General features: G+C 38.1%; 1 protein-coding gene across 16 annotated transcripts in view; it reads right to left on the minus strand.

Annotated features, from left to right (window-relative positions):
* Window positions 1-27,079, minus strand: part of PTPRT (protein tyrosine phosphatase receptor type T) — a 1,082,577-nt gene that overhangs the window by 245,317 nt on the left and 810,181 nt on the right. For all 16 annotated transcript variants that reach the window (XM_058685649.1, XM_058685643.1, XM_058685647.1 and 13 more), the window contains one exon: window positions 592-865. In XM_058685649.1, the coding sequence (XP_058541632.1) occupies window positions 592-865 (274 nt within the window). The remainder of the gene's footprint in view (window positions 1-591; window positions 866-27,079) is intronic.

Consider the following 27,079-nt stretch of genomic DNA (forward strand, 5'->3'; position numbering starts at 1 on the left):
TAATAGTTAGATGGGCATGCAATGTTCCCAAAGGTGATTTGAAAGAACTTTTTTATCTTTTAATATTGAGGTTTGCAAATTTTTTCTGTAAAGGGTCATATAGTAAATATTTTAGGCTTTCAGGTCACGATCTCGCGGTCCGTGAGTTCGAGCCCCGCATCAGGCTCTGGGCTGATGGCTCGGAGCCTGGAGCCTGTTTCCGATTCTGTGTCTCCCTCTCTCTCTGCCCCTCCCCCGTTCATGCTCTGTCTCTCTCTGTCCCAAAAATAAATAAAAAACGTTGAAAAAAAAATTAAAAAAAAAAATATTTTAGGCTTTATGTGGCATAAAGTCTCTGTCTAAACTACTCAACTGTATTGGTGTAGCATCAAAAGCAGCCTTAGACCAAGTAAATGAAAGGCACTGCTGTACTTAAAAAAAAGTGTGTGCACGCGTGTGTGTGTGTGTGTGTGTGTGTGTATCAGTCATGGGGCTGGATTTGGTCCACAGGCCTTAGTTTGGCAACCTCTGCTCTAAAGCCATGCTACTTCTCATTTGAGAATAGGAAAATACAATCAAGGCAAGAAATGGCCTTCATGGGGCCATACTTACTCCATTGGCTTTGCTGAGTGCCTGGAAATAGATGCTGTAGCTTTTCAGAGGGGAAAGAGGAGGGTTCCAGTATCCATTGTATGTCTTGTTGTCACCCACTGTAAATGGCTGGGTGACAGGCAGGTTGGCAGGCTTCAATTCAGCAGCAAAGTAGTGTAGAGAATCAAGGCTGGAGGCATTCCTATAGCTCACAGGCACCGAAAAGCACTCAATGATATCAGCTGCTCTCCGTGATTTTTGAAGTCGCTCCTCCTTGACAACCAGCTGATAAACACTGAACAGGAAAGAGAAGCAGATGAGCAATGATCTGGAGGGATGCACTTGTTATTACCATTTCTGTCTAAAACTGAACCTCCCTCCTGAGTTTTAGAATTATAAACCCACTGCTGTGTACAAATAGATCTCCATTTAGATGTCCCAAGGCCAGCTCACACTGGATATATCCAAAATGTAACTTGGTCCCAACCCCTACAAACCTGCCTCTTCCTCCTTCTACCTTTCTTTCCTTAGTGAAGGGTAGCATTGGCCATCAAGTGACCAGATATTGAGTCTGGGGCTCATTTTCAATTCCTACCTCCTTAGATCTCACTCTGCCCCTATAAACAAAAAGCCCAGTTGACATCAGCAATCTGCATCTGCCTCACCTCTTTTTCTTCCTTCATTGATAATGCTTAGGTTGGGCACTTCCCTACCTCTTCCCGGATTCAACTGGTCTCTTTACCTCTAACTTACCTGATAAACTAGTCAACTCATTGATCTTCCTAAACATATAAACATGGTCTCTCTTCAAACTCTTTCATAAGCTGTTATCCTAATAATATAATCTAAACTCCTCATCCTGGCACTGGGGACACTTGTGCCTGGCTTCCAGTCTGTCTTTCGGAAACTCTTGGTTTGGACCCCTCATTCCAGTGGATCCAGACAAACATCCTTGGGATTTCACTCCATCAGTTCATGCTTCCTCCACATGCAATGTCTTCTATCCACTTCTCTCTGGGGAAGCCTTTCCCTAAAGGCTGAGTCTATCTTTCATCTCCTCAATGAAGGCTGTCTAGACCCTCCCACTCTGAATGAGTTTCCCCCCACCTTAGTTCCCCTACAACTCACTAATAGATATCTTCTTGGGATTGTAAGAATATGAGCACAGGACTGTTTCTCTGGTTAGACTGTCACCTTTTTGGACAGTGGGAGTTGTGGCTTAGTTATTTCTGCATCATTTACCCCAACCCCACATTGCCCACTAGGTTACCTGATACCCCTAAAGTCATCACTGAATGCTTGTTCAAGTAAACCAAATTAAATTGAGTTAAAATTGAAAGTAGGCATGAAACTAAATATGACTGGATACAGAATCCCTAATCAAAATAAACAGTGAATATTCTGAGCTCCTGTCTAGTGATCGTGTACCATTCCCTTCAACTTGGAAGGAAGTAAGAAGGTACCAGCCTGTGAAGAGAGATGACTGAGCCTTTATTGAACACCAGCTATAGGCCAAATATGTAGGCTCCTTTTATAAAAGGTATCCTAAAAGTTGGTGGATCTGGATGGCATTTTATTATCTCTTTGAATGTCCACAGTTTGTATCTCTCTGTAAATACTTTTCTTTTAGAAGATCTTTCTTGCAGAGGTCTCTGGACTCATGACCTAAGACAAAAGATCAATTGCCCAAAGAGTGCCCCCAGGAAATTTTTGTGAATTAAAGGTGACTTCAGCAGTCACCCAAACCAATCTTCTAAAGATGGCATAGTGAGATAGCACATGGTTTATGAAAATGGAGCACGGTGAGCGCTACCATCCTTCAATCAAGCCGTCCATCTAAATACACTTGGTTAAGAAACATAACTTGGACAAAGACAGAGGCAGAGGACTATTTCACTAAAATGAAAGGGTATAGAGGGACTAACCCAAGGAAACATGATACAATATGGCAGGGCTTCCCCTGAATCTCCTTGAGCATGAGGATCGTCAACAATGCAGATGGAAAAAAAATACACCATGTGAATGTTTGCCACACTTGGAAGACAGTGATACCTTGAGTGGAGGAGAGCAATAGCTCAGTGAGCATGTGTACTCTCTGATGGGCACAACTGGATGAGAACTCAGCAGCCCAGAGTGCAGGTGAGTGTCATGTGAGTGGATACGGCCACTTCTCTGGGAGGGCAGACTACATCTGAGTGTGAAAAATGTCCAAATGAGCATCTGTAGGACCTGGGTGTCTAAAAACCGAGCGAACACATATACTCTTTGAATGAGTGTGACATTCAGATGAATGTGTGTGGACACCTAAATGTGTATGACATGTGAGTGCATCTAACATCCCAAAGTATATGTGTGTGTGACATCTATATGTGTTCATAAACTGAAGTCTGGGGTGCCTGGGTGGCTCAGTCAGTTAAGCCTCCAAATCTTGATTTTGGCTCAGGTCATGATCTCTCAGTTTGTGAGTTCGAGCCCCACATCTGCACTGACAGTGCAGAGCCTGCTTGGGATTCTCTGTCTCCTTCTCTCTCTGACCCTCTCTTGCTTGTGCTCCCTCTCTCAAAATAAATAAATAAATAAATAAATAAATAAATAAATAAATAAATAAATAACACTAAAAGTATGTATTAAAAAAATTGAAGCCAATAAATGCCTAAATTAAATCATGACTTCAGGGCACATTCCCTCCTCAACTCTGGGGTCCTTCTCAACAGTATAACCACTATGTTTATCAAGACAGCTAAGCTCAAAACAGTCTCTGAAAGACATCACCAAGACCCAAGAGACCCAAGACCCAAACCTAAAGGAGGGGTGTCTATAACAGTTTTCAGGACCTCCATTGCTTTACATATAAGAGCAGTCTCAAGTAAACCTCTGAATCTTGCTAGAGTGCTCAGGACTGCTTGTTGAGGGTCTGACTCATGCAACTGTAATCTATGAGGAAAAGGGCAAAAGGCAATGAAGAGTGAAGGAGCAACAGTCTCTTGGGTCCATGTGTGGAGGCTTGCAGTAGGATCTAAAAGACTGAACTGGGCTTGGAGGCACTCAGCCTATCCAGCCTGCATGCCCTCCTGACTGGGTTGGGAGGCACTAACAGGCCCCACCTCTAGGAATGGGGTTTGCAAAGACCTGTGAGTCCCTGCTTTCCTCTGATGTCCAATCTATCCCTTACTATTCTTGGGTTAATCCCGTCCACATGAGAAGACCTCTGTCCTTGTTTCTAAGTTGAAAACTCTTGTGCCACCCCTGAGTCCTTTTGTTACCCTCTCCCTCTAAATTGAGAATCCAAAGCCTTGGAACTTCATTGGGGCCGGATCCCACTCCCGGACTCGCTTTCTGTTGTCCTTGGCCCTACTATGATGGGATGGATCACGCAGAGCCGCCAGGCTGCCAGGCTACAAGATCAAAAATATTTCAGAATACCATTAAGATACTATTTGCCTTTTGTACTTTTGGTGTCTCACAAGTGTACTGTGGGGTTCTTTTTTTTTATGTTTTAAAATACATTTTTTTAATATATGAAATTTATTGTCAAAATGGTTTCCATACAACACCCAGTGCTCATCCCAACAGGTGCCCTCCTCAATACCCATCACCCACCCTCCCCTCCCTCCCACCCCCATCAGCCCTCAGTTTGTTCTCAGTTTTTAAGCGTCTCTTATGCTTTGGCTCTCTCCCACTCTAACCTCTTTTTTTTTTTTTTTTTTTCCTCCCCCTCCCCCATGGGTTCCTGTTAAGTTTCTCAGGATCCACATAAGAGGGAACACATATGGTATCTGTCTTTCTCTCTATGGCTTATTTCACTTAGCATCACACTCTCCAGTTCCATCCTACTGTGGAGTTCTTAAAAAGCCACAGGACTTCAAAAACACATGAAGTTGGTAGTGTAGGTATCTCTTCGAGGTACTCATTTCATTTCCTTTGGATATATAACCAAAAGTGAGAATGCTGGATCATAGGTTAGCTGTATTTTTAAATTTTTTTTGAGAAACCTTCATACTGTTTTCCATAATGGCAGCATCAGTTTACATTTCTACCAACAGTGTACAAAATCCTCGTTTATTCACATCCTTGCCAACACAGTATCTTCTGTGTTTCTGATAACAGTTGCTTTAATAGGTATGAAGTGATATCTCATTGTGGTTTTGATTTGCATTTCCCTGATGACTAGTGATGCTGAATACCTTTTCATGTACCTGTTGGCCAAATGAATACCTTTTTTGGGAAACTGTCTATCCATGTCCTTTTTCCACTCTTAGATTATTTCATTTTATTTTTTTTTGCTGGTGAGTTGTAGGATTTCCCTATGTATTTTGAATATTAGTCCCTTATCAGGTATGTGTTTTACAAATGTTATTTCCCATTTTGCAGTCTGCCTTTTCATTTTGTTGATTGCTTCTTTTGCAGTGAAAAGCTTTTTAGTTTGGGATGGAACTACTTGTTTATTTTTGCTTTTGTTGCTTGTGTTTTTGATGTCATTTCCATTAAATCATTGCCAACACCAAATTCAAGAAACTTTTCCCATTTTCGTGTAGGAGTTTATGTTTCAGGTCTTACATTAAGTCTTTAATCCATTTCAAGTTAATTTTTGTGAGTGATGCAAGACAGGGGTCCAGCTTCACTCACTTACATGTGAATAGTCAGTTTTCCCAATACCATTTATTAAAAAGATGATCTTTTCCCCATTGAGTATCCTTGGCTTCCTTGTCAAAGATTAGTTTGAAATATATGCATATACATGTATATCCATATACGCATGGACTTATTTCTGAGCTCTCAATTCTGTTCCATTGGTCAATGTGTCTGTTTTTGTATCACTGCCATACTGTTTTGATTACTATAACTTTGTAATATAGTTTTAAAACAGGACGTGTGATGTTTCCAACTTTGTTCTTCTTTTTCAGTATTTCTTTGGCTACTTGAAACCTTTTGTGGTTCCATGTAAATTTTAGAATTGTTTTTTTCTATTTCTGTAAAAATGCCATTGGAATCTTGGTAAGGATTACAATGAATCTAGATGGCTTTGGGTAGTATGGACATTTTAACAATATTCATTCTTCTGATCCATAAACACAGGATATCTTTGTATTTATTTGCATCTTCTTCAGTTTTTTTCATTAGTACCTTACAGTTTTCAGTGTACTGGTCTTTCATCTCGTTATTTAAATGTATTCCTAAGTATTTTATTCTTTTGACACTATTGTAAATGGGGATGTATTCTTTATTTCTCAGATAATTGTTAGTGTACAGAAATGCAACAATTTTTATATGTTGTTTTTTGTAGCTTTATCAAATTATCCTTTAACTTTTATTATAAAGTTATTATATTGCATAATATATATATATAAAGTTATTGTTATATCAGTCATATATTACATACGATATTACACCTTATGTATGAGATCATGTCTTCTGCAAACAGATAATTTTGCTTCTTCCTTTCCAATTTGGATACCTTTTATTTCTTTTTATTATCTGACTGCTCTGCCTAGAACTTCCAGTACTATGTTGAATGGGAGGTCTGAGAGTGGGCACCTTTGTTTTATTCCTGATTTTAGAAGAAAACCTTTTAATTTTTTACCACTGAATATGCTACCTGTGGGCTTGTCATATTATTATGTTGAGGTATGTTCCTTCTATAGCCAGTTCACTGACATTTTTTAAAATCACGAATGGTTACTGCATTTTGTCCAGTGCTTTTTCTGTATCTACTGAGATAAGCATATGATTTTCCCCATTCCTTCTATTAATGTGATGGATGCATCACATTTATTGATTTGTGTATGTTGAACCATCCTTGCACCCCAGAAATGAATTCTACTTGACCAACCATAACCCTTTTAATGAATTCAGTCAGCTAATATTTTGTTGAGACTGTCACTGATTTTTCAGGTGAGGGCAGATAACAGTCATCTCAGAGTCAGAAGTATGCTGCTGAAGATCAGGGGTTCCCAACTCTGGCTGTACATTTTAATTGTCCAGCAGACTTTTAAAAAAAATGCTATTCCTTGGCCCCACCCTGGACCAACCAAATCAGAATCTCTAGGGGTAATCTTTAGGGGGTCTCCAGATGATCCTAATGTGCGACTATGAAACCACAAACCTAGGTGATTCTAATATTTATACCTTTGTCCTAGCAGGGACATCCCCCTCAAACATTCTTACTTTGTTTAAAATCATTACTTTGGGGGCACCTGAGTGGCTCAGTTGGTTAAGCATCCAACTTCAGCTCAGGTCATGATCTCACGGTCTGTAAGTTCGAGCCCCGCATAGGGCTCTGTGCTGACAGCTCGGAGCCTGGAGCCTGCTTCTGCTTCTGTGTCTCCTTCTCTCTCTGCCCCTTCCCCACTTATCCTCTGTCTCTATCAAAAATAAGTACATGTAGAAAAAAATTTTTTTAATAAAAAAATACATAAAAACAAAATCATTACTTTGGGTCATTCCAATCCACCTCAGCATTCCTTCATAATTATCAGTTTTTTTGAGTCACTGTCTATTACATCTGTTGATTTATTTCTTTTATAGCTTTCATCACAAGTAAAATAGGTCTTGTCTGATTATTCTGCCTGCTCCCTAATAGTCCGTGAACTTCATGAGGTCTGAGACCTCTTGCCTGGTTTGTTGTCTAAGATCTTATTGCCTGGTTTGCTGCTGCACCCCCAGCTTCTAATATCCTGCTAAACACATAACAGCTGTTCACTAAGTACTTATTAAATAAACGAAATTGGCAAAATTTAGAAAATGAATTTTAGATGCATGTTCATGTCAGTTCTTACTACATGCTTCAGTGCTATTCTAGATGCTGTTCCATCTCCCCAAGATGCCTTTTTCCTTTTTCTGCATCTTGAGGATTCTTCATCCAATCTAGACCTGTATCAGATGTTACTCTTTCTGAAGAGACTTCTCTCTCTTGCAATCCAGAGCTAGTTTCTCCTTCCTCTGTTCCCATAGCTCTCTGTCTGTATTTCTATCATAGCTCCCATTGCAATGATTACCTCACCCAATAGAAAATGTTTAATGAGCACTTACTACCTACTAGACATCATGCTTACGCCCATTCAACACATTATTTAATTTGACCTTCATAATAACTCTTAAGAGACAGATACTATTACCTTATTGTGACAGAATAAGAGAAACAGAGCACAGAGAGGCTCAGAAACTTAAAGCCACACTGCTATTTGAACACTGAGGTTAATATTTGAATGCAGACAGTCTGACTCCTGAGCCCTTAGTCTTATCCATAAGGCTAAACAGCTTTTTAGCACACCCTAAGTTGAACCATCATCTATAATTTACCCCACCAAATAATGTACTTCTTAAAAAATTTTATCTTAAAGCTAACTCAATTGTTTTAAACATAGTTTTAATATTATATACAAAAGGCTCCCCAGTAGCAAATATCTTTATTCCAGGAGGTCTAGTGACTTAGGAAACTTGTCAACTAAGAAGCTCTTAGTATTGGCACAATGAAAATAGTTAAAGGCATAAAGTCTTAACTCAAACATACTGACTAATACTTACATGGTCTGCTAATACCTTTTCTTCCAAAGGACACTTGACTGAGTGGTCTATAGGAACATGTAGGTGTTGGGTGTTCATGGCCCTGACAATAATCTACAGGAACACTGTAAATGCACTCCTCACTGAGGTTAACTTTGTTCTCTCTTATGCATTCTCTGTACTTCCTTAGGTTAATGCAATTTCATTAAATAACTAAGGAAGGTGCTTAGTTTCTCTATTTTCCTAGATTACCAGAGGGCCTTCTGATGGCCAGAATGACTATGGGGAAAGGTCCCAGAAAGCAGCAACTGGCATCAGGGTTGATTCATATATAGACAGTAAAGCCCTTAGTCATCAAAAAAAGTTTATCATTAGTAAATAAAACAAGGGCTGTGTAATACACCTTTAGTGGATTTCTAATAACTTTGATTAAAGTATTAGCATTTATAAACCTGGTTTCTAGTGCAATACACATCCGTGTGAACTTGGGTAGGTAATTTAATCTCACGAGAGAACAGTTATTACATTTCTTAGTCATTCTTTCTGGTTCTGTGTCCACCAGCCAGCCTCTGTGTGCTCTGTTGCTAATGAGGGCACTGCGGACCTCTTCGGAGTTGTTCTGAAACTATTGGCACTTCCTCTCATGGTAAAGAGGGCTGGAAAATTTAAGTCCTGCTCTTCCCCAACCTTCACCTATATTTGGCCTTAGACTAGCATTTCCAGTGACTGTCTTGAACAGTAGTGAAAAAATCCTGTTCCTTTGCCTCAAGGGGCACTCATTCAAGGTGAAATTCACTCGCCAGAGCCCCCTACAGAACACACCCATGTTTGGCTTCTTAACCCTCTCTTTCCAGCTTCCCCTTCTCTTGAACTAGTTTTTACTGGGAGCATCCCCTCAATAAATCACTTGCCTCCAAATCCTTGGCCTATGAGTCGGTTTCTGAGAGAACCCAACCTAAAATAACCTCTATATGCCTCAACTTCCTCACATTTAAAATTGTGGTGTGGGCCTTCTTGAAAGCGTGTTGTGAGGAGCTCAGCACAAAGAGCTCTCTCCAAAGAGCAATGAATAAACTGAACAATACTGTCCACAGGAGTGGGTGGAGAAAACTCACAATTGCGAACATGTATATGCAACATCTATAATAGAAAAGAAAAAAAAGTCTCAAATTAATAATCTACGTTTCCATTTTAAGGCAGTAGAATAATGAAAGCAAATTAAACTCCAAACAGAAAGAAGAATAAAGATTAAAGTAGAAATCAATGTGATAGACAACATAAAAGTAAGAGTGAAAAATCAATGAAACAAAAGTTGATTTTTTGAAAAGATCAACACAATTGGCAACTATATCTCCACTGGCCAAAAGGCAAAGAGATAACATAAATTACCAAAATCAAGAATGAAAAAGGAAACACCACTACGGACTCTACAGAAAATTTAAAAATTATAAATTAAAAATTATAAATTTAAAAATTAAAAAGAAACTTTATGCCAAAAAAACTTAGACAGTTTAGATGAAATGGGCAAATTCCTACAAATACATAATTTATCAAAACTGAGTCATGAAAAAAAAGATTTCAATGTACTCATAAGAAGTAATTGAATTAGTAATTAAAATTCTTCCCTCAAAAAAGCCCAGCCCATACGGCTTCACTGGTGAAGTCTACCAAATATTTAAGGAATAAATAATTCTGATTTTTCATAAACTTGCCCAGAAAATAACAGAGGAGGTAATGCACCCTGACTCATTCTATGAAACCCTGATATCAAAACCAGAGAAATACATTAATAATAAAATAAAACTAGAGCCTAAGCATTCATGAATATAGACCCCAAAATATTTAACCAAATAATAGCCAACTAAATCTACCAACATATAAAAAAGATGATACATCATAACTGATTTATCCCAGGAATGCAAGGTTGATTTACTATCTAAAAATCAATTAATGCAATCTAGCATCTATTGAGAATAAATGGAAGAAATCACATGATAATTCCAACAGATTCAGAAAAAAAAGTGACAAAGTCAAATGCATATTTATGATAAAAAGTACTGATAAGCTAGAAATAGAGAGAAGCTTTCTAAATTTGATAAGGTCATCTATGAAACATGTTAAAGTTAACACTCAAGAGTAAAAGACAATGCTTTCCCTCTAAAAGCAGGAACAAGACAAAGATGTCTACTCATCACTGTACTATAGAGTCTAGGCAGTGAAATAAAACATTGTGCTAGAGATTCTAGCCAGTGAGCCTAGTTAATTAATTAAAGGCATTGGAGGGAAAAGAGTGAAACCTTTCATTTGCAGATGACATGATCCTACACAAAGAAAATCGTAAGAAATACACAGATACAGAAACTGACACAGACACACACAGATACCCAACTATAATAAACAATTTCAACAAGATCACAGGACACAAAACTAATACATAAAAATCAACTGTATATTTATCATTAGTAAAAGACAATCTAAAAGTGAAATTAAGAGAATAAAATTCCATTCACAATAGTAACAAAAATAATACTTAGTTATAAATAAGTCTGAACAAAAGAAGTGAAATACTTGTACATTAAATAGTACAAAACATCGATGAAAAAACTGAAGACCTAAATAAATGCAGAGACATAGTCACGTGCATGTATTGGAACAGTCAATACTGTTAATATGGCAATTCTATGCAATCTCTATCAGAATCCCAGGAGACTTTCTACAAAAATTAATAAGTGGATACTAAAATATATATGAAAATGCAAATATCCATAATAGAACAATTTTACAAAATAAGAATAAAGGAGGATTTAAAGTTCCTGATTACACAATATGAAAATCAACACAGTGTGGTGCTGGCATAGGATAGACTTACAGATCGAGGGAGGAGAAATGAGGGTACAGAAATAACCCCCCACATTTGTGATCAATTGATTCTTGAGAATCCAAGAAAATGTGATGGTCAAAGAATAATCTTTTCAGCAAGTGATGCTAGGCCACCTGAATAGTCACATGCAAAAATATAAATTTAAATTCATACTATACACAAGAACTAACAGAAAATAGATCATAGTCCTAACTGTTAGAGCTAAAAGTATAGAACTTCTAGGAAAAAACACAGGAGAAGATCTTCATGATGTTGGATTAGGAAAAGAGTGTAAAATACAACATCAAAAATATCCATTAATGGGGGAAAAATTACACACACACACACACACACACACGTGTAATATATAATACATATAATGACATCCAGCTCATATACATTAAATTTATATATGTTGAATATATACTATGTAATATATAGTATATATATTATACATATTTATATTGGACTTCAGAAGACACTATTAAGCAAATAACAAGACAAGCTACACGTTGAGAGAAAATATTTGAAAAATCATATGTATGGTAAGACTTCTCTGCAACATACATAAGGACCCATTACAACTTAATAACAAGAGGACAAACAACTCAATTAAAAATTGGCAAAATATTTGACTAGACATTTCACTAAAGATGAAATATAAGTGCCTAATATGCTCATGAAAAGATGGTCAAGCTCATTAGTCATTAGGCAAATGTGAATTAAAACCAGAATGAGAAACTACCCACCCACCAACCCACCCACCCACCCACAAGAATGCCTATCACTAAACAGACAACAGCAAGTGTTGCCACAGGCATGAGAAAACTGGAACTGGCATACACTGCTGTTGGAAAGGTTAAAAAAAAATGGGGCAGCTACTTTGGAAAACAGTTTGGAAGTTCCTTAAAAAGGTAAATATAGGGGTGCCTGGGTGGCTCAGTCAGTTGAGTGTTCAACTCGATTTCGGCTAAGGTCATGATTTCATGGATCATGAAACTGAGCCTTAAAGTGGCTCCATGCTGACAGCATGAGGCCTGCTTGGGATTCTCTCTCTCACCCCCTCCTACACTCGTGCGCACCTATGTGTGTTCTCGCTCTCAAAATAAATAAAATTTAAAAAATGGTAAATGTAAAACTACAATTCACCTAGCCAAAAAAATGAAAACATGCGTATACAAAAACTTGTATACAAATGCTAATAGCACTATTATTCATAATTGGCAAAATATTAAAACAATCTAAATGTCTATCAACTGGTGAACAAATAAACAATATGTGGTATATCCATATAATAAAATACAATTCAGCAATAAAAGAAACAAATGACTGATATGTTCTACAATAGGCATTAAGCTCAAAAACACTGTATTAAATGAGAGAAGCCAGATGGAAAAGACTATTCATTGTATGATTCCATTCATCTGAAATGTCAAGAAAAGGCAAATTTATAGAGATAGAAATCAGATTAGTGATTGCCTGGGATTGGAGGTGGGAACAAGAATCAACTTCACTTGGGCACAGGGTATTTTATGGTGTGGTGAAATGTTCTAAAATGGGATTGTGGTGATGGTTGCACAACCCTATAAATTTACTGAAAATCATTGAATTGTACACTTAAAATGGGTGGATTTTATGGTATGTAAATTATACCTCAATAAAGCTGTTAAAGAAACGAGGGAAATGGACTGAATAATCTTGGATGTTCTTCCTCCTCTCAAAAGTCTGTGCTTTAGCATTCAACTATGCACACATTTTAATACAAAAATGCTATGATAAACCTTTGGCATTATTGTACAAGTCGGCCTAAGAAACAAATGCGAGCTTTATAATCCCCAATAGAATCTAGCTTTGCAATTACATTCCCCACATTAAAGGTCACTCAGAACTAAGAAGCTGAAATTTACAATGGTATGTCTTAGTTAGCCAACCTTTAATCCAAGGCTCTGGGAATTCCTGGTTTCCTTCTTCCCCTCACTGTTTGCCTTGCACAATAGCCCTTAGAGAAGGTAAGAAAATGGGATGAGGTAGACATTCACAGTCTGGCATGTGCACGTGTTATCTTCGCGTGGCTTCTGACTAGCTGTGTGACCTACTGCCCCCTCTGTCTTCCATGTACTTATTCATTTATTCATCTGATATTAATCAAGTGACTACAGTGCAGCAGGTGCAAATTTGAAAATAACATGCTCTCTGGTTGATGGGGACCCGAGATGCAGAGACAGATATTAACTGTTCAGCATAATTCAGGGAGGTAAGGGCACAACGAGGAGCTCCAACAGGGAAGGATTCTGAGGAGAGAGGCACATGCAGGATAGTGTGGGGACCAAATGGGATAATGTGTCTAGAGAGTGCTTTCCATAGAGTAGAGTGCTCTATACAAGTTGGCTGGAGCCAACACAATTGCTGCATGCATCATTATTACAGTGTTATCAATTAGACAACAAAAATTTGCCTTGTTTTCCATTTGGACCCTTCTGTGATTGAACTGCATTTTGTAAATTTAGCGAAAAGTGGATGCTGAGTAGAAATTTAGAGATATAAATTAGTTGTGTAAAGGGGCCATAACAATTCAACTGAAGGGTTCCAATTAAGTTTTACTTATCAGATGAAAGCAAAAGAAAGCTTATAAGGAAAAACCAGACAACCATCAGATGATGGCTAGGGCCATACCCTCTTCTCCAACATACCCTCTTCTCCAACATTTCAAAGAAGCATAACTAGCTTTCACAGAGCATGCACTTACTTCCGTTGAGATAGATTTTATTTATTTATTTATTTATTTATTTTTTTTTTAATTAAATTTTTTTTTTCAACGTTTTTTATTTATTTTTGGGACAGAGAGAGACATAGCATGAACGGGGGAGGGGCAGAGAGAGAGGGAGACACAGAATCGGAAACAGGCTCCAGGCTCTGAGCCATCAGCCCAGAGCCTGACGCGGGGCTCGAACTCACTGACCGCGAGATCGTGGCCTGGCTGAAGTCGGACGCTTAACCGACTGCGCCCCCCAGGCGCCCCCCGTTGAGATAGATTTTAAATCAAAATGCAGAAGATCTGGCGATGGCCCTTACATCCTTTCTCTTAGTCATGGGTCCTCTCTTGTTCATAATACCATACATAAGAACTACCATGGTTCTAATTTTAATAAATATCCAGAATCTGACCACTTCTAGGACCTCTACAGCTACCACCTTGGCCAAACCCCCACGATGTTTTGACTGGATTAGTACAATAGCCTCTCAGCTGATCTCCCACCTTTCACTCTTGGTCCCTACAATCTATTCACACAACAGTGGCCAGAGTGACCGTTTAAAAACATGACTCAGGTTATGACACTCCTGTACTAAAAGCCTTCCTACTTAGAGTAAAAGGCAACAACTTTGCAACGTCTACAAGGCCCTCTCATACAAACTCTCGGATGTCATCTCTTCTAATGCTTCTCTAGTTACGTGGCCTTTTGGCTGCTCCTTGAAAACCCTAAGCATGCTCCTATCTCAAGGCCTTTGCATTTGACACCTTCTATGCCTGGAATGCTTTTCCCTCAGATATACGCAACCCTTGGAAGGCTTGCTTCTTCATCTCTGCCAGTGAAGTCTTACCTGACCACTTTATTTAAAATACAACCGCTCAGGGGCACCTGGGTGGCTCAGTCAGTTGAGCATCTGACTTCGACTCAGGTCATGATCTCTCAGTCTGAGTTCGAGCCCCAGGTCAGGCTCTGTGCTGACAGCTCAGAGCCTGGAGCCTGCTTTGGATTCTGTGTCTCCCTCTCTCGCTGCTCCTCCCCCACTCATGCTCTGTCTCTCTCAGTCTCTCAAAAATAAATAAACATTAAAAAATAAATAAAAAATAAAATACAACCCCAATCCTAACAAACCCTGTTACATTCTTCTGCCTAAAATATTTTCTTCATGTCATTTATCATCATCATGCATCCCGTGTGTATCTGTGCATGCATGCTTGTGCATGCACACCCATGCACCTGAAAGGTGAAGTCATTTTAAGGGAGGACGATAAGCAGTGAAAATGTCAACCTTCTTTCCAGGAAAAAGCAACTGGATAGATACAAGGCCAGTTAGCTGGTATTTGGATAGATGACCTTGATTTGGTAACCTTTTCTAAAGCAGCACTGAACTAAAACGCAAGGTAGGGGTTTCAGTGCTGGCTTTACCACTCCCCCGCTCTGTCTGACGTGCTGAGTAACTCACTTTGCCTCTAGAACTTGCATCTAAAATGGGATAAGTCTGGCCAATGCAGTAAGACACAAAACAGACGAGATATACATTTTAGAGAGGAAAGCAATTTATCATCATTTGTAGATAATATGATGGTGACCTAATATATCGAAGAGAATCAACTGAAAGGCTCCTAAAATTAATGAAAGAATTCAGTAAAGTGGTTTGATAGAAGATAGAGATAAATAAACTGTACAGCATGAAAACCAAGCTACAAGATGCAATAAAAAGTCCTTTTAGAATAGAGTCCTTTAAAAACAACTAAGGATCACACAACAAATAAGAAATGTACAGGACTGACATGGCAAGGAAAAATAAAGCTCTCTATTGAGTGAAATAAAAGAGTATCTCCAGCCCCTAGCACAGGGCTGAGCAGAGCCGGTATTAAATAATTGTGCAGAACTGAAGACAAATAAAGGGACAGAAATGCTCAAGTCCTGGATGAAAGCATCACACACTGTAAAGATGTCAGTTCTGGCCCAACTGAGGCTTTTCCTTTGGGAAAAAGCAAACTCTATAAAACATGAGGCTAGTTAGGTGATCCCTGGGAGCCATGAAGACGTGCATGACCCTAATTTGAAAATTCTAATAATTTCAATGGGAGGTTTTTTTTATTTTTTATTTTTTTGGTTTGTTTGTTTAAAAGAAGAATTATAGTTAAGAACTTTTTTTAAATGAATGAATGAATGAATGAATGAATGAATGAATAAATGTGCAAAACCACTACTGGATATTAAAGCATATAATGAAGTTAAAACAATTAAATCATGGGTACTGGAGTATGATTAAAAGAAAATGGGATAAATTTGTGTGTGTGTGTGTGTGTGTGTATGTGTGGTGTGAATTTTACATACAGAAACAGAAGCCACACAAATCAATGGGAAAGAGAACATTTTATCAATAAATAGTGCTGGGGAAAATTACATAATTATGAGGAAAAAAACACCAAATTTAAGGCCTCACCCTATATGACAAACCACAGTACGCTCCACTGGCTCAAAAGAGAATTTATTTATTAAAAATTTTCAGGATGCCCTGGCAATCAAATGCAATGTAACGGGTTCATGACTGGATTTTAAGAAGCCTTAAAGGATCATTAATTAATTGATACAACTGGGGAAACTGGAATATGAGCTACATATCAGATGCTACTATTATATCAATTCTAAATTTCCTGAATGTGCTAATTGTATTGTGGCTGTAGAGAAGATTGACCTTTTTCTTAGGAAATACCCACCAGCCATTTGAAAGGTAAAAAAAATACGACAAAATGTTTACAACTGGTGGGTCAGGGGGGTGGGGAAGAATATATGGATGTTTACTGTTCTAACCTTGCAACATCCTGTAAGTTTGAAATTGACAAAAAAAAACCCAGATATTGAGTGGAAAAAATCTTTTTAAGAATTAACAATAGAACTCACAAAAGTTAAAAGAAACAAGATGTAGCTATTGTAAATTTGAAATGTCGGATTATAAGAATAAAAAATAAAACAAAAAATCAGAAAAACTAGTCCCAGAAATTATGACAGAGATGGAAACAATATTTAATTTTTTTTTAATTTGAAAGAATGAAAGACAGAGAGAGAGAGAAAGAGAAAATCCCAAGCAGGCTGCACATCCAGCATGGAGCCCAATGAGGGATTTGATCCCACAATCCTGGTATCATGACCTGAGCTGAAACCTAGAGTTGGATGCCCAAACGACTGAGCCACCCAGGTGCCCAAGGAAACAATATTTTAATATTTGAGATCATATTTGATATGCAGGATAAAAATGATAAGGGTACACACAAAAACCAATAACACCTCTGTATCACAGAGGTATACACCATATTCTCTCTGTATAATGAGATAGAACTAGAAATTACTAAACCAAAATTCTAAGCAAATAAAAACTTCCAGCTGGGGAAAATAAGAACTTTCCTAAATAACTCTAATATCAAATAGGAAATCAAAACCACAATTTCACACTCCTTAGAAACTATTATGCTGAGAACAATGATGTCTAATGCCTATGGGATAGGACCAAACCTGTTTTCAGAATCTGAAAAGCCTTTGTTATTAAACAAAAAAGAATGACAATAAATTAATTAAGCATTCCATAAAAAGAAAATTAGAATAAACAACACTAGAGCCAGATGGCTTTTCCAATGATTCTTTTTCAATCTTTCAACAACTGATAATTCCCATGCTATCTAAACAATTACATAAGACAGAAACAGAGGGAAAGCATCTCAAATTGTTGCAAATTATTCCTCTAGAACACTATTAAACTGGTTCCCTATAAACAGGTCATTTAGCTCAGGTACACAAGATAGATTTAGTAATAGAAAAGTCTAGGAAAATAACACATAAATAAAACCAATATGATCATATGAATAGACACCAACAAGACAAGATAAAATTTAACATCCATTTCTCATTTAAAAAGAGTCACCAAGATAAGTGGCAAAATACAGGTAATTTTTCTTATCATGTTTTAAAAATATCTATTTTAAACCTTCCACTAACATCACACATAGAGGTAATTTCCTGTAAGACTAGTCTTTGAGGTTGGGGGTAACGCAAAAAGGTCAACCATCACTATTTGGCAACATTCTCCAGAAAGCTCTACCGAATGCAACAAAGTACAAAACCAAAAGAAAAGCTATCATAACTGGAAAGGGGGACTTAAAATTGTCATTATTCATAGGTGATATGATTATTAGACTGGTAAACCGAGATAATAAAATTTAATTAAAGAAACTCACAAGAGGTTTCAGCAAATGGAATGGATAAAACACACACACACAGTCACACATGGTTTCCCTAAATACCAGTGAAACCAGTTAGCAAACGTAATGGGAGAAAGACAGCATAAAATACCACAAACAGGGGCAGCTGGGTGGCTCGGTTGGTTAAGCCACCAACTTTGGCTCGGGACATGATCTCGAGGTTTGTGGGTTTGAGCCCCATGTCGGGCTCTGTGCTGACAGCTCAGAGCCTGGAGCCTGCTTCACTTTCTGCGTCTCCCTCTCTCTCTGCCTCACCCATGTTCGCTCTCTCTCTCTCTCTCTCAAAAAAATTACCACAAACAATATTAGCAAGAAACAATTTTAACAAAATAGCTGTGGATGTCATCTACATGAAGGAATCTACTTAATTTTCCTGAGCAAGAGTAAAGCCTCAAATGGATAGGTTTGCCCTCTTTCAGGGTACAAAGTCTCATGATAATGTAACCATTTCAGATTAAGTAAGAGTCTTAATACAATTTAGGTCAATTCCACTGGGGACTATTTAGGCAACATGATAAAAAGATTTTAAAATGTATAGGGAAATGTAAGTGGGTGAAAACAGCGAAGGACAGTTGGAACAACAAGAATCATTAGGAAGACTAGATACTAAAATAGTTGGGGAAGCTATAATTAAAATGGGTGGTATATGCACAGTGTTCAAAAGAGGCAGTTCTAACAGAACAGTGAAGGCAAACCAAGAACATCATAGTGGGATGTGCGCGTGCCCGCAACACACACACACACACACACACACACACACACACACACACACACACACACAAAGCATGCACACACACAGGCAAGATCACAAGTCAGCAGTACCACAGGGAATATTCAGTCAATACTGTGGAGGAAATCTGCTAACTACTAGGAAAGATAAAAGAATAAGTACCCAGTAAATATCATTAAAATGGTAACTGCTGTTATGGTATGTGGCAAAAAGAGGATCCAACGTTGTAAGGGAGTATCGCAATTATGAACAAACTAAGTTTTTAATTTGATAAAGAAAAATGAAAAAAAAGCCCACCCAAGATGTTATTATTTTATGATGGATAAGAGACTGCTTTCTCCTTTTCATTTTTCTGTAATTTCTATATAAGCAAATATAATTTTTGTGATCTAAATTAAACTTTATTCAAAATAAGGGTATATAAACGACCTCAGTGTTGTGATGAAAATCAAAATTAGGAACGTGAAAATACTCTAAAAATGATTATTTAATGTAACATGTTACAACTGGCTATAGTATCATATTTTTATTTTTTTATTATTGTTTTATAATCTTTATTTTTGAGAGAGAGAGAGAGAGAGAGAGAAGAAGAAGAAGGAGGAAGAAGAAGAAGGAGGAGGAGGAGGAGGAGGAGGTATAGAGAGAGAGGGAGACATAGAATCCAAAGCAGGCTCCAGACTCCAAGCTGTCAGCACAGAGCCCAATGTGGGACTCAAACCCATGAACTGCAAGATCATGACCTAGAATGAAGTCAGATGCTCAAATGACTGAGTCATCAGGCACCCCTGTAGTTTCACATTTTTAATTGATGGATGGATTTCTGTACTTGGGTGACATGGTATAATCCACGCCCAATACACCTCTAGCTTGATGAGTAATGTTGACTCTTGAATATTTAGTCAATATACCCCACCCCTAAGGTACCTCGGAAGTGTTATCTTCCCAGCTCATGTTGAAAAGTCTCATTTCAGTCAATCAAGGATCCAGTAATGGATGAAGGAAAGTTTACTCCATTTACAATGGCCACTGACCTACAGCTCTGTTAGCTAACGACAATAGCTTATTTAAAAAATAACTTTAAAACAGTTTATGTCAACATAAGTAATAAAGAGTGCTTACAGCAAACAGTGCCAATCGACAAGGAGAAGCAGTATGCCATAGGGCTTTGCCATAGGGCATTGAACCAGCAGTATCCTTATCATCTAGGAAGGTTCTGAAAATACAGAATCTTGGGCCCCATCCTCTAGCTACTGAGTCAGAAACCGTTTTTGAAAGATTGCAGGTAATTCATCTACACTTTAAACTCTGAAAAGCAAGAAAGAGAAATAGAACACTCTAGGGAACGAGAAATCTTCCTGTTTTGTTTTGTTTCTTTAACAAACATTTGGAAGCATTTTATGTCCCCCAGTGGAAAGCCAGCCTGTTTACCTCCCCCCAGGCTTCCTAGCATTGTCATCTTCTTCAGATGTCCTAGGAAGCAACCCCTTTACCCTCCTGCCAAGTTCTCAGCTGAAATGTCATTGTTCTTTCTAGAGTCCCTTTATGTTGTAAGAGGAACAAAATAAATAAATAAAGTTGAACAAGGCTAGCTTAAATAGGGATTCAGGCTCCAAACTTCATGATTCAAACCCATAGTGATGCTTCTGTAGAAGAAAATGCTACAGTGGCTGTTTTTAAGAGTCATCAATAGGGTGCCTTGGATGTCTCTACCTCCAACAAAGACATTTGCTTAAGGAAAGTGACACGTGAAAATACTCTGTGCACTTTTTTAATAAGACTATCTGGAATCAATTATCCTCAAAAAAGCCCTTCCACACTCTAAAAAGGTAGATGGAATGATTATTAATTAACCACTAAATTAATCATAATAATGGGCATATTAGTGCCAGATAGAGCAAATAAAAGCTATGGAAGAATTATTACACTAATGAAAACACTTTTCCCATGGGGAAATGTAACCCCACAGTGAACTTATTTGCAGGAGTGCAGTAAGCTGGAAATCACCCAAGTGTAGAGAACTGTAGGTGCCAGCTCTCCATCCAACAATAGAATTGCCTGTGAATTCCAGACCCCACTACAATCTCCGGATGTGGGGCTTGGAAATATGAACTTTGAACAAGCCTGCTGAAGTATTCTCATATATACCAAATTTCAGAGACCCTCCTGCAGAAATCTTGCCCTGATTTTGTGATGTAAATCAAAGAGATCCATGGGTATAGTATAATCACTTAATCTAGCAGCTGTCAACCAAGATCCTTTCTGTGATTCTGCAACATCAAAATGATTTTAATAGTATAATACTAAGACTCTATTTGCCTTTTCTCAGTGTGTTGATACTTGCACTGAGTACAAATGCAATGGTATCCAACTGTTCTTGTCACTGAATTCTCCACTCACTATAAAAAAACAAAAATGCCAGTTTTACTTAAGAATGTCCTTGATGAAGGGCACCAGGATGGCTCGGTCGGTTAAACATCCAGCTTCGGCTCAGGTCATGATCTCACGGCTCGTGAGTTCGAGCCCCGCGTCGGGCTCTGTGCTGACAGCTCAGAGCCTGGAGCCTGCTTCAGATTCTGTGTCTCCTTCTCTCTCTGCCCCTCCCTACTCATGCTGTCTCTCTCTCTCAAAAGTAAATAAACATTAAGAAAAATGAAATAAAAGAATGTCCTTGATGAAGCAGTAAAAAGTGTTAATTCCAACCCACGAATACATGTCTTTTTAACATTCATGTGACCCAAGAGGAAGCTTTTTATCAATCATTTCTCCTGCTTACTGAAGCTCTTTTTTAAATCTTTATGTTTTTCTTTATTCTTGAGGGAGACAGAGAGACAGAGACAGAGAAACAGAGTGTGAGTGGGGGAGGGACAGGACAGAGGGAGACACACAATCTCAAGCAGGCTCCAGGCTCTGAGCTGTCAGCACAAAGCCCATGTGGGGATCAAACTCACAACCTGCAAGATCATGACCTGAGCCGAAGTCAGATGCTTAACTGACTGAGCCACCAAGGCGCCCTTCTACTGCTTATTGAAGTTCTACAGTTTCTTAAGGAAAAGTATTTCTGTGATCGAGTTGCATGCTAACATAGGCATATTTTAAATGAAGCACCATTTTTTTCTTAAAAGAGTGACTAACAAATTATGGTTATTCACATTTGGATATCTGGCATACATTTTCTCCAAAATAAATGAAATTTATCTGTCACTTAAGGAAAACTGACAGTATTTGTTCATAATTGAGTTTTCATGTGAAAGTTAGAATTCGGAAAACTTGGGAGGAGCCAAGATGGCGGAACAGCATGGAAGTTTTTTGTGTGTTTTGCATCCATGAAATACAGCCAGACCAACATTAAACCATCCTACACACCTAGAAAACTGATTGGAGGATTAACACAACAATCTGCACAACCTGAACCACAGAATTCAGCAAGTAAGCGGCAGAGAGAGGTGAACTTGGGGAGCGAGAAGCCGCGGAGGATAGGCAACTGCTTTTGTGGGTGGAGAGAGGACCGAGACTGGGGGTGGGGGAGAATATGGGAAAAGCACCCCTCCCCAAAAGCAACTGAAGAGAAAGTGGAAAATTGGAAACAGCCGTGGGGACTAAACTAAAAAAGGGAGAAAGGAGAAAGGAGTTTAAATTCCATTAAGACTGTAAACAAGGGGAGCGCAAAGGCTGCAACTCCGCAGCTCCATACCTGGCGGTGCTCTGGTGGGAAAAGTGAATCTCCAGCAGCAGAGTGGGGGCCGGGAGGCTCTCGGGCCACATGGGGAAAAGCGGTTCCACTGCTGGAAGGACATTTGGTAGACTGTTGAAGCCACCTGGTACCAGCAGACCCCAGAGAACGGCCACATTTGCTGGTGCCGGAAAAGGTCGTTAAAGGTAAAGCCTGGTGCCAGATGTGGCTTGTGATTTTCCATAATCCCCGAAACGCTGCTGCTACACTGTCTTGTGAACTTTTTCTGCGGCGGGCTGCCACCTGGCTGCAGTCTCGGGCCACGGCAGCAGCAGGGTCCAGCAAGCGTTCCTGGGTGCAGCCGACATTTGGCCATTGCTGGGTGAGACCCTCCCGCAGAGGGGCAGAACGGGTCAAAGCCACAGTCCTTCAGAACTAAGGGGCCGGGGAAAACAGCCACATCTGAGACAAAACTCAGGAGACAGGTACTGCCTGGGGCCTGGTCACGGAGAGTGAAAAAGCAGGGAGTGGACAGAAGCTGAAGACAGAGGTTGGATGCGCGATTGCTGATCCGGGAAAACAGACTAGGCAGCTGGGTGGCGCCATTTTCACCGCTCCCACACATGCGCATACGCACCTACCAGCACCTCAACATATCCACCCCAGTAGGCTAGCAGCACCATCTAGTGGAGAACGGGGCCATTGCACTAAGCCCCTCCAAACTGGGCCAACCTTCCTCTTCAGGAACACAAGTCTCACCACTGGCTTAGTTTATGGACTAAAAAGTGCTACCTAGACTGACTTCTAGGGGAAAATGAAGCAATTTCAGTCCTACTTCAATCTGTTTGCAGGTCCATCTATTCAATTTCCTTCTTTTTCTCTTTTACACTTCTTTTGAATACAGAAAGAGAAAAAAATCATTTTTATTTTCAATTTTTATTAAAAATATTTTTCTTTAAATTTTATTACTGTATTTTTTACTTTTGTGTAAATTTTTTCAAATTCTATTTTATTTCCATCACTTTATTTTAGTCTACCTCAGTGTATTCACCTTTTCAAATTTTCAAGCAATTTCCTTTTTATTTTTTCTGTATTTTTTTCTCTTTTTCGTTTCTTTTCTTTTTCTTGAATGCAGAAAGAGAAAAACTTCATTTTTACTTTCAATTTCTATTAAAATATTTTTAATTTTTTACTATACTTTTGCTTTTATGTAAATTTTTTCAAATTCTATTTTACTTCCATCATTTTATTTTAGTCTACTACAGTGTATTCACTTTTTCAAATTTTCAAACAATTTCATTTTTTTTTCTTTTTAAATATTTTTTCTTTTTCATTTCTTTTCTTTTTTCTTGAATATAGAAAAAGAAAAAAATTCATATTTATTTTTAATTTTTATTAAAAATATTTTTCTTTAATTTTTTCTACTATATTCTTTACTTTTGTGTACATTTTTTCAAATTCTATTTTACCATCATCTCATTTTAGTCTACCTCAGTGTATTCATTTTTTTTAATTCTCAAATGATTTCCTTTTTTTTCCTTCCACCCCCCTTTTTTTTCTCTAATCTGTCAAATCACTTTCAACACCCAGACCAAAACACACCTAGGATCTAGCATCATCTATTCGATTTGTGTGTGTTTTTAATTTTTAATTTTAATATTTTTTTAATTTTAATTTTTTTAATTTCAATTTTTCTACCTCATTACTTCCTTTTCTCCCTTCAAAAATGACAAAATGAAGGAATTCATCCCAAAAGAAAGAGCACAAAGAAACAACAGCCAGGGATTTAACCAACACAGATACAGGCAAGATGTCTGAACCAGAATTCAGAATCACGATAATAAGAATACTAGCTGGAATCGAAAATAGATTGGAATCCCTTTCTGCAGAGATAAAAGAAGTAAAAAACAGCCAGAATGAAATTAAAAATGTTATAACTGAGCTGCAATCACGGATGGATGCAGTGGCAGCAAGGATGGATGAGGCAGAACAGAGAATCAGCAATACAGAGGACAAACTTACAGAGAATAATGAAGCAGAAAAAAAGAGGGAGATTAAGGCAAAAGAGCACGATTTAAGAATTAGAGAAATCAGTGACTCATTAAAAAGGAATAACATCAGAATCATAGGGGTCCCAGAAGAGGAAGAGAGAGATATAGGGGTAGAAGGGTTATGTGAACAAATCATAGGGGAAAATGTTCCTAACCTGGGGAAAGACACAGACATCAAAATCCAGGAAGCACAAAGGACCCCCATTAGATTCAACAAAAACAGATCATCAACAAGGCACATCATAGTCAAATTCACAAAATACTCAGGCAAGGAGAGAATCATGAAAGCAGCAAGGGAAAAAATGTCCCTAACATACAAGGGAAGACAGATCAGGTCTGTAGCAGACCTATCCACAGAAACTTGGCAGGCCAGAAAGGAGTGGCAGGATATATTCAATGTGCTGAATCAGAAAAATATGCAGCCAAGAATTCTTTATCCAGCAAGGCTGTCATTCAAAATAGAAGGAGAGATAAAAAGTTTCCCAGACAAAAATTAAAGGAGTTTGTGACCACTAAACCAGACCTGCCAGAAATGTTAAGGGGGACTCTCTGAGGGGAGAAAAGATGAAAAAAATACACACACACACACACACCCCAAAAGCAACAAAGATTAGAAAGGACCAGGGAACACCACCAGAAACTCCAACTCTAGATCATAATGGCAATAAATTCATATCTTTCAGTACTCACTCTAGATGTCAATGGACTCAATGCTCCAATCAAAAGACATAGGGTAACAGAATGGATAAGAAAACAAGATCCATCTATATGCTGTTTACAAGAGACCCACCTTAGACCTAAAGACACCTTCAAATTGAAAATAGGGGGATGGAGAACTATCTATCATGCTAATGGTCAACAAAAGCAAGCTGGAGTAGCCATACTTATATCAGACAATCTAGACTTTAAAATAAAGACTGTATCAAGAGATTCAGAAGGGCATTATATCATAATCAAGGGGTCTATCCACCAAGAAGACCTAACAATTGTAAACATTTATGCACCAAATGTAAAGCACCTAAATATATAAATCAATTAATCACAAACATAAAGAAACTCATTGATAGTAATACCATAATAGTAGGAGACTTCAAGACCCCACTCACAACAATGGACAGATCATCTTATCAAAAAATTAACAAGGAAACAATGGCTTTGAATGACACACTGGACCAGATGGACTTAGCAGATACATTCAGAACATTTCATCCTAAAGCAGCAGAATATACATTCTTCTCCAGTGCACATGGAACTTTCTCCAGAATAGACCATATACTGGGACACAAATCAGCCCTAAGTAAGTACAAAAAACTCGAGATCATACCGTGCATATTTTCAGACCACAATGCTATGAAACTCGAAATCAACCATAAGAAAAAGTTTGGAAAGGTAACAAATACTTGGAGACTGAAGAACATCCTACTAAAGAATGAATAGGCTAACCAAGCAGTTAAAGAGGAAATTAGAAAGTACATGAAAGTCAATGAAAATGATAACACCACAACCCAAAACCTCTGGGACGCAGCAAAGGCGGTCATAGGAGGAAAGTATATAGCAATTCAGGCCTTCCTAAAGAAGGAAGAAAGATCTCAGATACTCAACCTAACCTTACACCTTATGGAGCTGGAAAAAGAATAGCAAATAAAACCCAAAACCACCAGAAGACAGGAAATAATACAGATTAGAGAAGAAATTAATGCTATTGAAACCAAAAAAAGAGTAGAACAGATCAATGAAACCAGAAGCTGGTTCTATGAAAGAATTAACAAAATTGATAAACCACAGGCCAGTTTGATCAAAAAGGACCCAAATAAATAAAATCAAGAATGAAAGAGGAGAGATCACAACCAACACAACAGAAATAAAAACAATGATAAGAGGATATTATGAGCAATTATATGCCAACAAAATGGGCAATCTGGAAGAAATGGACAAATTCCTAGAAACATATACACTACCAAAACTGAAACAGGAAGAAATAGAAAATTTGAACAGACCCATAACCAGTAAGGAAATCAAATTAGTAATCAAAAATCTGCCAAAAAACAAGAGTCCAGGGACAGATGGCTTTCCAGGGGAATTCTACCAAACATTTAAGGAAGAGTTAGCACCTATTCTCTTGAAACTGTTCCAAAAAAATAGAAATGGAAGGAAAACTTCCAAACTCTTTCTATGAAGCCAGCATTACTTTGATTGCAAAACCAGACAAAGACCCCATTAGAAAGGAAAACTATAGACTAATTACCCTGATGAACATGGATGAAAAAATCCTCAACAAGATATTAGCCAACCAGATCCAACAATACATTAAAAAAATTATTCACACGACCAACCAGGATTTATACCTGGGATGCAGGGCTGGTTCAATATCTGCAAAACAATTAATGTGATTCATCACATCAATAAAAGAAAGGACAAGAACCATATGATCTCTCAATAGATGCAGAGAAAGCATTTGACAAAATACAGCATCCTTTCTTGATAAAAACACTCAAGAAAGTAGGGATAGAAGGTGCATACCTCAAGATCATAAAAGCCATATATGAACGACCCACTGCTAATATCATCCTCAATGGGGAAAAACTGAGAGCTTTCCCCCTAAGGTCAGGAACAAGACAGGGATGTCCACTGTCGCCACTGTTATTCAACATGTGTTGGAAGTCTTAGCCTCTGCAATCAGACAACA

This window comes from Neofelis nebulosa, chromosome 9 (genome assembly GCF_028018385.1).
Source record: "Neofelis nebulosa isolate mNeoNeb1 chromosome 9, mNeoNeb1.pri, whole genome shotgun sequence".
In the NCBI taxonomy this organism is placed as follows: Eukaryota; Metazoa; Chordata; class Mammalia; order Carnivora; family Felidae; genus Neofelis; species Neofelis nebulosa.